Source organism: Vigna umbellata, chromosome 8 (genome assembly GCF_029865625.1).
Source record: "Vigna umbellata cultivar VRB3 chromosome 8, Vumbellata_1.0, whole genome shotgun sequence".
Classification (NCBI taxonomy): domain Eukaryota; kingdom Viridiplantae; phylum Streptophyta; class Magnoliopsida; order Fabales; family Fabaceae; genus Vigna; species Vigna umbellata.
In genome coordinates this window covers 11921066-11939191 of record NC_142172.1, presented here as the reverse complement: position 1 = coordinate 11939191, position 18126 = coordinate 11921066, and the positions used below count along the sequence as shown (strand labels likewise).

At 29.2% G+C, this 18126-nt stretch overlaps 1 protein-coding gene across 1 annotated transcript; it reads right to left on the bottom strand.

The window, feature by feature from the left end:
- Positions 1 to 6: 6 nt before the first annotated feature.
- Positions 7 to 4945, bottom strand: ING1 (RING/FYVE/PHD zinc finger superfamily protein). Its single transcript, XM_047322568.2, has 7 exons — positions 4810 to 4945; positions 4616 to 4687; positions 2562 to 2749; positions 2053 to 2116; positions 1793 to 1898; positions 389 to 551; positions 7 to 303 (listed from the first exon to the last, which is right to left on the bottom strand). The coding sequence occupies exons 1-7, from the start codon at positions 4835 to 4837 to the stop codon at positions 193 to 195; spliced, it is 732 nt and encodes a 243-aa protein (XP_047178524.1). The 5' UTR covers positions 4838 to 4945; the 3' UTR covers positions 7 to 192.
- Between the last annotated feature and the right edge of the window lie 13181 nt (positions 4946 to 18126).

Genomic DNA, 18126 nt, shown 5'->3' with positions numbered 1-18126 from the left:
GAACAATAAAGGAACAGATAGTTCTGAAATGTGTGCAAACCAATTAATTCTTCATACAAGAACATATACATCATACAAAAGTCGTTGGAAATTAACTATTTCAAAATTTCCCGAATAATAAATAACGCCCTTCTAGAGATATTCAGATATACACGTTCATTTTTTAAGATTACTCTTATTCTTCTTTCAGCCTCATTTGCCTCTACGCCGATTTTTGGTTGCTGCGCAATTTGAACAGTACCATTTTCCTTTTGGTTGCTCTTTCAGACCAACACAACCGAAATGGAACCACTCTATTTTGCACTGTAAATTTGAACAGATAAAGGAAATATGTAAGCAATGTAGGTAAAATGGACAAAAAATGTATACGGGGAAAACAAACACCTACGTTGGGGTTATCACATGCCACCATCGCTCCATAGCTAACTTGATTACAAAAGCAGTATGTGGGTTCATTTGGATCAACAGGCAAATCTAAATCCATGCCAGTTGGCTTTGCTGTGGTTTGTGCTTCTGTTGCTGCCGCTGTGACCAATGTGGTTTGCCGTGTTCTGGAGAGTTAATTCAAAATATGTATCACCTTGTAACTTTTTTTGTAAGCTCTTCATAATGGGAAAACAGGAGAACAAAAAAGAGAAAGCTAAATATGAATACCACTTCCTCATTTCATAAGCTTATATATTAAATGTTTTAAGGATAATGCTGTTTTGAGAGTAAAATGAAACCTGCTGCTGTTAACGAAGTTAGTCAGTAGGAATTATAAAAATAAATTTGGCTTCCAAACTTTTTACTTCTAGGGTTTTGTAACAGAAAAAGTAGTATTTGAGGATCTAGAACTTTCATATACTAAAAGTATTTAGGATCAACTGAGGTTTAACTACATATAGAGATGCTATGATTGATGATAGTAAGGTATCCGGACACCAATTTACAAGCATATAACAAGTATAGCATAATGTCAAATGTCTTGAAAGTTTTAAATGAAGAAAAAGCATATTAACATGGGATGATAGCGGAAGAATATCATACATTTCTTCCAGCAAAATTGACATCTGCCTATTCATTAATTTATCTGAGTCAATGCTTTTAGGTATCACAAATTGAATTCAAGTAACAACATTCTATTCTTCACCAAGCGTAAAGTAGAGACTGGGTGCAGGTACAGGCTCTGTTGCTAATAATTAAGAAAAAAAGATGTTTAGTATCATGGCAGTAAGCATTTTCCTTGTCAAGAGTATGTTCAAAAAGGGAAGAAGGTTATTGTTTTCAATGTTGCCATTGGCAAGCCATTTGGGATCCTTTGAGGTGTTCTAAAAGGAAGAGCACTTACTTTAGGGGGAGAAAGATAATTCAAAGGTCTTGAATTGATGAAAACAAATTCAGTGCTGATCAGCACGGAATATTTCCTTATTTTAGGCATTGAGGACAAGGTGGTTTACCGGGAGGCATTGATAGGACCAAATCTGATTCAGGCACTTATAATATGTAATATGAAGTTATTTTTGCATTAATTTTGGATTAGGCAGGTTATTATGACGTGGGTCAGGTGACAATTATAAGTTATTTTATATTAATTTGGGTACAGACTTTAGAGGGAACTGAGGTATGATATTGTTAGCTGGAAACCCCGCATTTGTACTCAAGAAGTAATTCAGGAGTTCAGCACCTAACAGTACCATAAAGGCAGGATTCCTTATTTAGGAAATGCACGTGTGTGACAGTCAAAAAGCATAAAGGATAAGTTAAAAGCTATTACAAGATCGATTAAAATGATTTTAGAAGAGTTACATACTTTTTTCGCCCTCCTCTACCAGTCCCACTTTCATTGCCCCTTCCAGATTTTGTATTACTCGCTGGACCTGAAGCAGCCACTCCAGTTATTGCAGCATTTTCTCTTTCTGTCATTAATCATATAAAATTAGGTTTTATTCACAAATAGAATTAGTTTGTTATCAAATACCATACACTTCAACTATATCACACAAAGAAGACTATTAACAACATTTACACTGCATATTATGAGCTGCACAGAAAAGTTAGGAAGTGCAGTACCACGCCGAAGCTCCTCATCAAACTTTTTAAGATACTGATCAAGTTGTTGTATGTGTGTATCTACCTGCAACAAAATGATGAATATGTAATCACTAAATTCATGAAACCAGTTTTCATTAACTTCACCGTAAATTTATCCCAATATCTATTCCTGAACTGAATTTCTCTTACCAAACCATAATACTCCTTACCCAACTCCCAAGAGGTTAAGCCAAATGAAGTGTGTAATAAAAGGAAAATAATATACACGAACCATGTTTGTATAACTGTTTCACAGACAATAAACACCTGAGTGTAACTAAAGTTATTGACAACCCAGAAAAGAAAAAAGAGACTAGTAAAGAAGCAAGATACAGATAGCAGGGTTGCCGAAATACAATTTTTTGATCCAGTTATATCACAGTAGGTATTAGCAAAACAACGCAATATCAAAGTTCAGGCAGATATATTCAAAGACAAGCATTATCGAAGGTCTTAAAAACGAACATAACAGGATAAATATGGACTACCAAATCATATGCCTGGACAGCCAAGGCTACTTTTTCATCAGCAACCCTGATACTATGCTTTTGCTCATCAAGCGCTTCATCAGAGAATCTAATAACTGAAGTATCAGGTGTAATGTTTCCAGACCTAACTCCCCTCCTAATATCTTCAATTTCATGTTCACAACGCTGTTCATTTTGCCTTTGAATATCTGTTTACACACACCACAATGCTTATGTTGAGTGGAAACCTTAAACAAGAGCGAAGATGTGATATGATAAGAGTAGAAACAGACACACAACTACGTTTTTCTTCTTTTTCCTTTCTTAATACAGGAATGGGCATTGCAGATATTTATCACAAATATGAAAAATAGTACACTGTACCTTTAATTTAATATCTAATACCTAATCATATTTATGGGTAATCACTAGCAAGATAATGAACATATAACATATTAAATCTAGAAAGTGAACTTTAGATTTAACGCAACCTCACAAATGAGTTTGTAAATTAAGGTTTGGATCCACTTATATACTATATTTTTTATTATGCCTTTAGTCAGTATACGGTCTCTAACATAGCCACTCATGCTAAGGATTGAACATCCTGAACATAGGATTATTTATTTGTTGGTGGTGTATTAGCAAATAACATAATAGGCCTAACAAATTGAATTTTAAACTTAACCCAACTTCACAACAACTGGCTTGCAAGATAAGATTTACACTACTCATACACTATGATTTGGTTGTTTCTTTAGTTGATGTGATATGAGATCTCCAATAACATTGATTGAACTTTAATGTCTTCAAAATTCAAAATACAAACTTATCATAATGTACTGAAATTACGATTAAAAGTTAAAAATTCTAGTCCAAGTAATGTTTAACATTACAATTGTAGCATTTGGCTCAGCATTATAGTGCAACACTGTGATGGGTACAGAACCTCTTTTCTGTTCTACTCTTCTTACTTGTCCCCTCTTCTCATAAATTCTATGATCTCTCAGTTTCTCTCCTCTTTCCCTGTCTCTTCTCTATTCTGTTCTACTCTTCTTACTTGTCCCCTCTTCTCACCATGTTTTCCAAAGGCTCCCATAAGCTCAATCTTGCTCTTAGGTACTAGAGCCCCTATAGGATTCTGAAAAAAGTAGGTCCAGTTTCCTACAGTTACATCTTCCCAAAAACTCTCAAATAAACTCAACATTTCATATCTCTTTATGAAAATGATGTCAAGACCCCTCTGGAAAAGGTATGTCCAGTTGCCTAGTTACAGCCATGCATGGTATATACTTCCTGAAAAGATCCCCAACAAACATGTGAGAAGGAAGAAAAATCTTATCATCACAATATTTGGTGCTCTAGTGTGGTTTCCTTGATGAGGAGGCTACATGTGTTCATCTATTCAAATTTCAGCAGCAATTCACAATGTTTGAAATGCACAACCTTTGAGGACAAGAATCTTCGTTTTGGGGAGGGATATTGATATGTGAATATAAATAAGAAAATTATATTAGTTAATTACGTCTGATAACTGCTTACAAATAAGGTAGATATTTTGCGGTAGACATATGGTTTGATCTCTTTGTTTCTCCCTCTTTCCCAATATCCTCTCTATATTGTTATCTTTTCCCCACTTCTAGTTATGTCTTTCAGTTTCACTCTCTTTCCCTACTAAGTTCTATATTATTGTCACTCCATAATCACATCCTAATAGAAAAGTGCACCAAGTCTCACGCTACATAGAATGATATAACAGTCACTAACCTACATAACATTGCATAAAAATAGAGTTTTTACTTGTCATCATGGGATAAAAAAAAGTAAATAGTCATATTATCTCTCTCATTCAATCACAATTATCGTGTATGACATGTTTATTGATTTTTACAGCTACTTCACCATTTGTATTTGGCATGATTTGATTCCTTATTGTTTAACTGTGAATAGATTTTTTTGTTCACTGACAGCACATTGAAATTAAACTAAAGAAAAATAATACAGACTCTTAATAAACATGCTTTCATCATACTGGAGAAGTAAATAAATAAATGGAATTATAAAATTACAATTACCCTGTAAGCTCTTATCTAAGTCACGTAACAACGCATACTTCTTTTGAAGTATAACAGGCAGCGAATCCAAATCTGCAGAAGAAAACAAAGTAGTTTGTTAATGCGAAATTGAAAGCACAATCACATAATTAAACCCTAAAAATCCAAATATGCAAAAGGTATGAGAGAAATCGATAAATAGAGGAAGGAATTACTGGCTTGAAATTCCTCAAGGAACGACATTAGGGTTTGCGGCAGAGCGCTGAAAGGAAACTCAATTTTAGTTTAAGATGAAAAAATACAATACATTATAAAAGTGTACCAATTGAATTTTGCATATTTTGTGTCAACACCTTTTAAAAATCTTCATTATTTTAATTGTAATGAATGGATTTATACATTCAATTAATGCAATTAATTAAAATTCATTCGAAATATTTGTTGAGTAATTATGGTAAGAATTAACCTTTTAATTATATAGAAATATACATACATACATATATATATATATATATATATATATATATATATATATATAGGGGTTTGCTAACGCGCGTACGCCTGTTTTTCAGTTGGTACATTTTAGCAATGTGTACCGGGTTTTAGTAGACAAAAATACCCTTATATACCATGGATTCTAAGTTTTAAGGTTAAGGGTATTTTAATAATTTTCATTCTCAAAACTAAAAGAAAAAAAAGAAACCCCCAAACCCTTACTCACCTCTGTCATTCCTTTCAACCCTTTCTCACTTCAATCTTTTCTCTGTCATTCCTACTGTAGCCCCTGAAAAAATCAAAAACACTTGCCGTTAAACAATCTTACAAAAAAATTATTTTTATAATGAGTTTTCATCTTATAATTTTTGTCTTATATAATTTTATCCAATTTTCACAAGCATAAATGAATTGGTAATTGACGTGAAAAAAATCAGAAATACTCGCTGGTAAACAATTTCTTACAAAAAAATGATTTTATAATGAGTTTTTATTTTATAATTTTTGTCTTTATCTAATTTTATCTAATTTTCACAAGCATAATGACATCAAATGAATTGGTAATTGGCCTGGAAAAAAAATCAGAAACACTCGTTGTTAAACAATTTCTTATAAAAAATGACTTTATAATGAGTTTTCATTTTATAATTTTTGTCGTATATAATTTTATCTAATTTTTACAAGCATAATGACATCCAAAAGAATTGGTAATTTGCCTCGAGGGTTTTTTTAGAGAAGTTGATTCAACATATGCAGATGATGAAATGAGAGAGATTAGTAAAAATGGTGAAATTGAAGAGATCTTGGATGAACCTTTGCCTGAAGGTGAATATGTCAATGACTCAACTCTTTACAAAGGTAAATTGTTTAAAGGCAAGTGTTTCTGATTTTTTCAATTGGAGCTACAGTAGGGATGACAGAGAAAATGTTGAAGTGAGAGAGATGAAAGAGAAATGATTGAGAGGAATGACAGAGGTGAGTAAGGGTTTGGGGGGTTTCTTTTTTTTTTTTAGTTTTGAGAATGAAAATTATTAAAATACCCTTAACCTTAAAACATAGAATCCATGATACATAAGAATATTTTTGTCTACTAAAACCCGGTACACATTGCTAAAATGTACCAACTGAAAAACAGACGTACGCGCGTTAGCAAACCCCATATATATATTATTAGAATTATAAAAGTAGAAACATAAATAATTTTTATAATTTTATTATAGGAAACTTTTATTTATTTATAGATAACGTTTTTACCGTAAATAATTATTTCAACTTCTTAAATTAGAAAAACAGTTATTTTAATTTAAAATGAGTGATTAAATTTTTTTTTAAAATTAGTGAAACTAATAAAAAAAATTACTATGTACATGAAAAGAAAATTGATCAAATGTACATAACTAACCAAAGCAAGACCTAGGAAAATAAATTCTTAGAAATAAAGTAGTATTGAGATTTTGATGTTTTTGTTTAATAAGTAATATTCTTGAGCGTAAATCTTTGTTAGAAATTAAAATAGGAGAGTATAGAAAGGAAAAACATGGATTTATACAAATTTAACAAAAAGATATTATGTAAATCTTTTAGAAGATTTACTTGTTATTTTAAAAAAGTAGTTGAAAAAAATATAATTTTGATCGGTTTAGATATTAAAAGAGATATTATTATTATTATTAAATATTGTAGATACTTTAAATGATATATTGAGATATTATTATATATAATTAGATATTAGGGCTAAATAATAATAATAATAATATATATTATTATAGACTCATTATAATAAATTAGAATAAAATGTATTATTATAAGTAAGAAAATATTACCAATAGAGCTGGGTGGATTTATAAATATTAAGATATAGAAAAATATATGATTTTATGTTTAGAAACTCTAAAAACTCTAAAAGAAAGAGAGAAAATAGAGGAAGAGAGGAGATTGGTGTTTTAGGAGAATGAGAGAGAGAGAGAGAGAGACATAAAACTTTATGATTGGCCCAGATATGGCCAAACTTACCTTGGTTTACTTATGGTTGTATGTTATATGTGTTCTTAATTATCTTGATTGGTAATCCTTATTTTGATACATGTGTATATGATTATAATTATTTGTGACTATTGTAGGATAAGAGTTTGTGTATGAATGAACATAGGGTTTATGTAATGTTTGTGATGAGTTTTCCCTATGAATGTATTATGTATGTTTTTTTGGTTATTCCAACAAAGGGTTTGATGCTAAGGAAGAACAAAGTTACGATGCTTGAGAGTTTCCATGCAAATATATGTTGTAAGTGTTGGTTATTGAGCTCCCTTCCTATGTGGAGAATAAGCCAAATAATGCTGACCATTATGTCTCACTTTGTTTTAGTGGAGATGAGTTAGATTAATAGGCCACATTAAAGTCATTTGAAGAGAGGGAAAAGTCGAGTGAGAGAAAGGAAGAGAAGAAGTCATTCCCGCATAACATAAAACCTGCACTGGTGTTTTCATCGTTGTGAAGTCGTTCACCGTTGGATCGGGTTGATTTTTGCATAGTGGGTTCCAGACATATGGTTCTTCATTCTGACCGTTCAGATCGGAAATCTAAGGTCTAGTTTGGGAGAAAAAAAGTCTCGCATCAGTAGTTATGTTTTGGAGAATTTTCATCTTTTTGTTTCTCTTTTGAAGAACTGCTGGTGTAAGACTATTTTCTCCCAAACTAGACACCTACTAATGATCTGAATGGTTAGAATGAAGAAACATAAGTCTGGAAGTCACTGTCCAAAAATCAGCCCGATCCAATAGTGAACGACTTTACAACGACGAAAACACCAGTGTAGGTTTTATGTTATGCAGGAATGACTTTTTCTCTTCCTTTCTCTCACTTGACTTTTCCTTCTCTTCAAATAATTCTAACGTGTCTTACTAATCTGACCCATCTCCACTAAAACAAAGTGAGACATAATGATCCACATTATTAGGCCTATTCTCCACATAGGAAGGGAGCCCAATAACCCAACACTTACAACATATATTTGATTGGAAACCCTCAAACGTCATAATTTTGTTCTCCCTTAGCATCAAACAACAAAACATATATAATACATTCATACGGAAAACTCATCACAAATATTACATAAACCCTATGTTCATTCATACACAAACTCTTACCTAACAATAACCACAGATAATTATAATCGTATACACATGTATCAAAACAAGGATTACCAATCAAGATAATTAAGAACACATATAACATACAACCAAAAACAAACAAAGGTAAAATTCTCATACCTTAAGGCTTTATCTACAACCCTAAAATATCACCAATCTTCCTTTACACTAAGAGTTTCTCGTCGCTCTCTCTCTCTTCTTCTCCCAAAACACCAATCTCCTTTATTGTTTTCTCTCTTTGATTTAGAGTTTCTAAACACAAAACCACCCCTTTCTCTATATCTTAATATTTATAAATCCACCCAACTCTATTTGTAATATTTTCTCACTTATAATAATACATTTTATTCTAATTTATTATAATGAGTCTATCAATAATATATATTATTGTTATTTAGCCATAATATCTAATTATATATAATAATATCTTAATATATCATTTAAAATATCTCCAATATCTAATAATAATAATATCTCTTTTAATATCTAAACCCACCAAAATTATATCTCCTATTTTCTTTCAACTACTTTTTTAAAATAACAACAAGTAAATCTTCTAAAAGATTTACATAATATATTTTTATTAAATTTTGAGATTATTTAATTTGCATGTTTTTCCTTTCTACACTCTCTTATTTTAATTTCTTCACTTAATTAATAAAGTGTAAAAACCATTTTGTCGTTAGGCCAAAATATAAATAAAATAACATAACAATTATGTTCTAATAAAGGTATACACTCAAGAACACTCGTTACCAAACTAAAACACTCTGAAAATTACTTTATTTCTAAGACCCATTTTTCCTGGTCTTACATATACACCTATAATGGACCCATATTTATATTTTTATTATACTTGGTAAAAAAATATTGTATTCACATTTTTTATTACTTTAAAAAATATATAATTTTATTATTTCTATGAGTAATTAATTAAAAAATAGATAATATAATTTAATGCGTACATATATAATGTTATAAAAAACAGCATTTAAAAAAATATTTAATCATTATTTTTTAAAATAAAAATGTTTTATTTATCTTAAATTAAAAAAGTTATTCAATTATTATTTTATAAAATGAAAATAAATTATTTTTATTCATTAGAGAATAAAATTATCCAATTAAAGGAATATGAAAATAAGTTACCAAATGATTATATATATATATATATATTAAAATAATATAATATAATATATATATATGTTAAAATAATATAATTTTATTATTTTATTATTTATATTACAAAGGTCTACAAATTTACATTTTAAAAGTGATAGCGATTTAAAAATAGTGAGACTCGATTATTTTAATATTAATTAGTTTTAATATAAATAGTTTCGTTATAAATGAGTTTCATTATTTTAAAACACATAATCAGTTTGCATGTGTCTTTTGAGTCACCAATTTAAGTCTTTGCTGATTAGTGGTTCTAATGATGTACCTTAGTCTGGTTTCTGTTGTTCGTAGGAGTCGATAGAACTTTGTGAGCTTTAGGAGCTGTTTTATGATTCCTAGAGATTTTTGGTTATTTGTCGGTAAAAAGAGCTAGTTACTTAAGTAATAAACAAGTTTTGATTGATGATTACATGATTGTGTGAGAGTTAATTTGCATAATTAAGTTGAGTGGTGAATTTTGACCTGTTGTGTTGAGATTGTGTAGTAGAGTCATCTTTAGTGATGAGGTGTTTGAATTCTTGCTATGATTTATGTTTGAGATTGTAATTGAGGTCAATTGTATTGTTGAATTGCATTGATATGATTCTTGGTTGTTTTGCTATATATGGTTAGTGTTAGGCTGAATTGAAGAGGCTTGTGAGGAATAAATCTGCAAAATTCATGTTCTGTAAAATTATGCAGACTCGCTCGATTAATATATTCTTAGAAAACGTGCAGTGGAATATTTAAGCGTAGGATAAACCAAGAGGGGGCAGGGTGAATTGTTTTAAGTTAAAAATCGCTTTACTTTGAACAATTTTTTTATTTTAAAATTTTCTTCGATAAAACTAAAAACTCGTGTTGTTCAAAAGCAAATAATTAATGTAGATAACGGAGAAGAAGAATTACACAAGTAATTTTATACTGGTTCGAATAAAAAGATTTTACGTCCAATTGTTAATCTCTCTAAAAGAGGGATTCACTTTTTCACTAAATGTAAAACACTTTACAAAAGAATAATAAGAATAAGATTAGAAAACACCTCCCTTAACAGACAAGAATGAACAACACCTTCTTTTGACCCATAAAAGAATGAACAACTTGATTCTGGTTAGTAGAAAAGCACCACCAACTTCGACACACTAAGTAACAACTTCTCATTCTTTAAGCACCGAAACAATCAAGCTAACTTAAACACAAAGTATTTCAGACTAATCTTTATGCTAAGTAACCTCTAAAGAACTTTGAAACACAATATTTATAATCCAAGGTTCGAGCTAGGTCAGAAGCTGAACAGACAGCTCCCAACTACTAGAGATAATTGATTATCCCAAGTGATAATCGATTATCTGCGAATCTTGGTAATTCATGCTTTTGGGGATAATCGATTATCCTAAGTGATAATCAATTATTGCCGAATCAAGGTGTTTTCTTAATTTTCTTGTGATAATCGATTATTGTCGTAAAGCTTCTAAACTAAAAAGTAGATACAAGACTTCTTTAAGTTACATTTGAAAATCTAAAGCTATTACAATAAAATCTTCAACAAAAAGTTTTAACATAAATTCTTCCAATCATGTAAATTGTTCTTCAAGTCTTTAAGTGCATCATCATCAAAATCTTTCAAAGCTTTAATCCATCTTATTGGTAACACTAGTATATTCTAATTGGGTGAGATTAGAATCAGGAAGCCACTGAGTTGTCGCTGGGCGAGATATTCTCGTTGAGTAAAACCAAAGTCAGGGGATTCATTACTCGACTTTCGTTGAGTGATAATATGGTCGCTAGGCGAGCTAAAAGTCAGAGGGTTGCTGACCTAGTGGTCGTTGGACGAGAATATTCTCGCTAAGCGCCACGAAAGTCATAAAACTCTCTAACTCGACAATGGTTGAACGAGCCATCTAATCGCTAGGTGGGTATACTTTTAAGTACTAATCGCTAAGCGAACAGAGTAGTCTTTCTGGACGAGATTAACAAGGTCTAACACTAATTTTCATATGTGTTTTATGTAGTTATGTTGTGTTAAAGGTTGATTTATGAATGAGAATATGATGACTAGTTTGTGATGTCTATTTGAGAGTGGTTGGAACCAATCTAAGGAGGAATTGATGGTGATGTTGTTTAGTGTGTGCTTTGACATATGAGAGTTCTGAAAATAGGTATCTTGATATACTACAAACCATTTAACTCATATAAAGATGAATGTGGTGAGAGAAAGAATGACATGAGGTCTTTAATATGGACTTTTGATCTCAGGTGTGAAAGATTAACCTCGTGAATAGTAAGGTGATAACTCTTGTGTTTATGACTCTGCAAAGTATAAATACTACTATGGGTGCACACCTATATTAAATACATATGTCAAAACATGTACCCAGATAATTGAGTCTAGAGTCAAATGATTATATATTTATGAGTTATAGAATGTTATAAATGTTGAACTAATATGTGATGTGTTAAATTGTTTATGAAGTTTTCATTTGAACACTAGCTTATCCTACTATCTCTTTTGTTGTCTTTGATGTGTTATTTGTTTCTTTTGTGATAATTACCTTATTGGTGTGAGCATTTGATGGATAGGTGTTGAATCATCTCTGGTGGAGGACACGGGTGTTACTCCCTCCACCCCCACACGTCTCTTCCTCCACCTCCCCAATTTTCTAAAATGCCAATTATATCCTTCTAAAATGACAATTATATCCTCAAAAGTTAAAATTTTTTATTTTTATTATTTTAATATTTTAATTTATTTAAAACTTCTGATTTACTTCCCTCTGCACCTCTTCCTCTCTTCCATTTTCGTTTACCTTTCTCTCTTCCGTTAAGCTTCTTCTCCACCTATAACAAATTCATATTTTAACAAATTCATATTTTAACAAAATTATTACGTTTAAAAACTAACCATATATAACATTTAAAATTATAAATTTAAATATAAATTACTGTAAATAAAATAAACAAATAAAATAAAAACGAAACGTAAAAGGAACACTGCCTCTGGACGGATGACATCCTTCAACGGATGTCAACATCCGTTGAAGGCAAAGCGGATGTCGACATCCGTTTTGCCTTCAACGGATGTCGACATCCGTTTTGCCTTAAACGGATGTTGACATCCGTTGAAGGATGTCATCCGTCCATAGGCAGTGTTCCTTTTACGTTTAGGGTTTAGGGTTTAGGGTTTAGGGTTTAGGGTTTAGGATTATTGGAAGGATTATGACTACGTACCTGGAGAGGAACCACGACAAGGACACTACACCATAAACGCACTGCACCACGTACTGCACCGAGAACAAGAAGAAGATTGTTTGATAATTCTTTTCACGATCACCAAGCTTTGTAGAAAAATATTTTACTCATACAAGAAACTACGTAGGTTATCAGTGAAATATGTTATAAATGAAAAAAATTAAAAAACAATAATTTTAAAAATAAAATTTTACTGAGGGGCAAAATAGTAAAGGAAAGGTGGAGGAAGGGGCAAAATAGTAAAGGGGAGGTGGAGGAAGAGATGTGTGGGGGTGGAGGGAGCAACACCCGGAGGACACTCATGATGCATAACGTCTTTTTGGTTGTCTAATGGTTACATTTAACTCTTTTAAATATATTTATTATTATAGTTATTTTCTTTTAGATAAGTGTATTAATACTAGATCAATTGAGAGAAATCTGTTTTATTTTATTAATTCTATAATGTCTTATTTTTTGTGAGTAGTAAACTACTAAAATTAGTATGTTACATATATACTTTTTACTATTTTGATAATTAATTAATTAAAACATGAAAATAATCTAATTTAAAAAAATATATGTAATTTTATAAAAATTGTATTAAAAATTATATAGAAGTTATTTAAAAAAATTGATTAATTAGTAACTATGAAGTATGATTTAGTCAATGCTATAATTTCCTTTTATGAGGATATAAATGATAATGATTCGTGATTTAATAAAGACAATAATGTTTTTGGTGATCCTAAGTAAATAATTTTATTAAAAATAGATAACAAGAATAGAAAATACTATAATATAATTTTGATTCAAATATGGTTATGGTTATTGCTAAATTATTATATTTCTCTATATTTTTTAAATATTCACCGTACTATTTTTTTTTTAGTTTAGTCAGTATTTTGAATACTAGTTTTTTTATCATAAAAAGATAACAAAATGTTATGGACAAAAAAATATTTCTCAGGGATTGAATATAAAGTTATATAATTTAGATGATTTATATCAGATCAAAATATACTAAATACTACACTTTTTAAAAAAAAATTCTTAAAATTAAATTAATTTTTATATATGTTTTAGTGAAAAATAAATTTGATACAATGTTTATGTTTTCTATTTTTTATTAAAAGTGAAAGAGTGAGTATCTTTTATAATTGATTTTCTATTTAGGTAGTAGATTTTGACATGATGATTAGTATTTGGTAGCTTCCAATAAACCTTCTCTATTCTTATAAATGTATAAAAGTTAGTGGGTCAAAGTTATGTTTAATTTACTTTTATAATTATATTTTGAGTAAATTATTTATTTTTATTTTATAATATATATATATATATATATATATATATATATATATATATATATATATATATATCAAATTTGTCTCATATTTCAATTAATTGTTTTGAAAAAAAATAATAATAATATAGTACACACATGTATCATTTTTGTTAGTCTAACATATTATCTATTAAATTGTTATAAAAAAAATTATTATCATTAATTTAACGAGAAAAATTATATTAACTCGATTTAACAAAGGAAAAGCATGATGGAATTGAATAATAATAATAATAATAAATAATAATAATAATAATAAATTATTTAAATTTATTTAGAAAGTGTTATATATAACTAACTATCTTTCATTAAAATATTAAGATTTATATTGATTTTTTTTATTATAGTCAAATACGAGTTAAAGTTATAATTTAAGTAAAGAAAAATAAAAAGAATTAAAGTTATAATTTAAGTAAAAATAGATAAAAATTAATGATTTCATCTTCACCTTCTTCGTTTATTTTAATTAATCAAAACACTTGTTCTCTATCAGAAACATATATTTTCAAATTAATTCTTATCAACCTTCACCAAACATACTCTGCGTGCATGGTTTCACAAATAAACCCCTCAGTTACAAGTTTTCTGACTCATACCTAACCTCAACATATATTCAAATTCTTTACAAATAAGTTAATTGTAATTGAAGGATTAGGGCAAAGTATACAGCAAGGAAACTTATAAGTTTTTATGCAAATAAAATTAATACAATCTTAATTTTTCGTATTCAGGTTTCTATGATTATTATTTTGATTATCTTTTTCGTTTTCAATAAGTAAGAGTTTTATAACCATGAGAACAACTCAGGTATGTTTCATGTCATTGCAAACTAAATTCACGCTTACGAAAAAGTATAAAATAATTAACGATTAGGAATCATCTGGATAGAGTTTTTCATATCTGTCTGATCAGAATTAAAAGCATGATAAATTCATTTTTATTCTATTTTTAGAGACATTTTAAGGTTTTGAGGTATATCTATCTAGAATGATTATGGATCAAAGTGAATCTTTGTTGAATTTTGATTATAATGATATGCTTGGTTTTTTATTTGATGTATGTGTAGGTAGTTAGAGGATATATGTGATTTAAAGCTTTAAAAGCATCTATAGAGAAAGTTTCTACAATAAACAAGAAAAACTATTTTTAAATTAAATTATACTGACGATTGATGATATGTGATGAATTGTGTGTGAAATCTGTTTTAGAACGATAAATTATGTGTAAGAAGTGCCTTGCTGAATTGATTGATTGGTTTGTGGTTTTGAGTTGTGTCTTGATGGTATATGTTAGTTGGTTGTGTGACCTAATTGAATTTGTTTGACTCTTTGATAAGTAAAATTATTCATGTTTCAAGTAGAAATGATTGGAACGCTTTGACAAATTGGTCAATAATACATTGTTAGTAGAACTATCCTACATAATTATGCAAACTTGTTGGACGATCATATGATTCGATGCTCGTAGAGCGAGAATGCACAATTTGGTAGTCATAGAGCTCTAGCATTTTGATTTGCTAGGCAAGTTATTCTTTGCTAGGTGAGCTTAACAAAAGTAGTCCTATTGGGTATACTCGCTAAGCAAGTCAAAGCCTGATTGGGTGAGTTTGAAATTGCTGAAAACCTAAGAGCAAGATGTGCACTTGCCTCGTTGAGCGAGAGAGTCTCATTGAATGAACATTTAAGTAATTTAGTCCTAATGTTCTCTCGTTGGGCAAGCATGTATGTCACTAAACGAGAAGGTTTTAAGCAAAGTTAGAGAGCATCAGAGTAGCCTTCTCGTTGGGCGAGCAATGTGGTCATTGGGCGAGTCCCCTTCCAGGAGACACTGGTTAAGCAAGACATGCCTTCACTAAGCTAGAATTTACTAATATGGAATTATATAATAGTTTAAATATGATAGTTTTTGTTATGATTGATATGAATGGAATGGAATGACGAAGTAGTGACTCCTAGGGTGAGAATACTACCATGGTTGTATCATGTAGTGTATTGATAACATGGACTGAAATGAAACCATCCCGATTCTACTAGTAATTAGATTCACATAGATAAAAATAACTAGTTATGAGAGTCGAGAGAGGTTCATATCCAGAGTGTCAATTGTTGTCGAACTCGTGAGGTATACAATTTATCTTGCCATGCTTTATGGATTGGGGAGCAGCCTGTACATGTTATATAGCTATAATTCTTAGAGGCATGAGAGTTTGAGCAATGGAAGATGCATGGTCTCATGGTGCTAATCAATACTTCAGTTCTCTAGAAGTTGTTACTCTTTATATATGAATGAACTATGAGGGCCTTTATGTTTGGATGCATATTGAATAATTTGTGAAAACTATGTAGTTATTTTCTGTATTGCCAGTATATTATCTTTTTATTTAAAATTTATAAGTTTTAAATTAACTCCAAATTATCTTTTGTGCCTTTTTTAATGTTGTTATCAACCTACTATGATAGTGTATTTGAGGAGAGGATAACGTTGGTTCTAGAGATTAATAACTTTGAAACTGATGATGGAAATTGTATATATAAATAGTTTAGTATAAGTATAGATAATAGTGTGATGTACTCCTTTCTTTTCTTTTGAGATACTACTTGATACCTTTACTTAAGACTCTACATTATGTCATAAACTATATATTATATGTGCACTTTCGTATAATAATTTAATTACCTCTTAATAGTGTTTTTATATCCTATAATTGACTCATTGCATCAACTAAACTATAACTGAATTTTTATTTAATAAAATCGTTATCTAAGTAAGATATAATGGATTTCGTTAAAAATATTACCAGCACATTTTTTTAATATATTGTTTTTGTTATATGAAAAAAAAATTAAAAAATTAATGAATCTCGTATTCGTAGTGAAGAATTTCACTTAATTTTTTTTTTTAGATTTTACTTAATAATATGTTAGCCATATATGTTGGATAGTGTAACATTATATAGAGAAAAAATGTGTTTTGTGATATCAAGAAGTTAACAAAACAGAAAGTTTGGGATAAACAATTTCAAAGTATTTATTTTAAGAGATTTTATTTCATAAATTACAAGTTGTTTGACTAGTTTCTTTAGTTTGAGTTTAGACTTTGGGTTTCGAAAATATAAGAAGTATATTATATTGCAACATTTGTTATTGATTTTATTCATATATTTTAAGTAAATAAAAAATATAATAAAATAGAAAGATCGATAATATTTTAATTTAATTTTTAAACATTTTAATTTTTTGTGTAAAAAATATTTTATATAAATTGAAAGATTTTTTTTAAAATAATTTAAATAAAAGATATTTAATGTTTTTCTTGTCTTAATATCTATTTATTCGAAATTTAAATTTGTATTCATATTTTAATGTTTATTTTTTTTGTCTATAATTATTTTTTATTACTTATTGAAGGTTACATGTTTATTCAACTTATTAATTTTAATTATAAGTTTAATGAATATTTTTATCGAGATCTAGAGCGTGAACTTTCCTACTTATGATAAGATCAGAGTGGATTGATGGATTCATAGTGTAGACCTCTTTACACAGGTAACAAGATCTAAGTGGAATAAAAAATTCTGACATATGTTCCTCAAGGCTAGAGCACAAGAAAAGATTCATTTGCAAAAGATTTTCTCACACTTAAATCAGTAAGAGAGTTTGAACCTTTTGAATAAAAGAGTGAATATAAGAGAATGTGTATTTCATGTACAATGTGTATTTATAGGGTTTTAACTCGTGATGAAAATAAATAATATCAATAAAATAACAACTTACCACATATATGATAACTAGTAAAATCATCACAATAATGTGATATTTTACCTAATATATTAAATATTTTGCAAATATATGATATTAAGAAATATTATGATGTAATTAAACTAGGTGACATATACTCTTAATATATGAATATTTGCACCAATAAATATATCTTAGAATATTCTCTAACCACTTAAGATAAGTAAAGCTTAATGGGCTTGGTTGGACCATATTACTTAGAGTATTTGTTGGACCATATATGTATATTGGTAATTTGATTCATATATTTAAGTCTTTGATTCGTTCTTATATTTTTTTTTAACTCAATTGAATCCTTGTTTTTTTTTAAAAGAACTTAATTACAGTCTCTACTTTCATAACAAAAAAAGACTCAATATG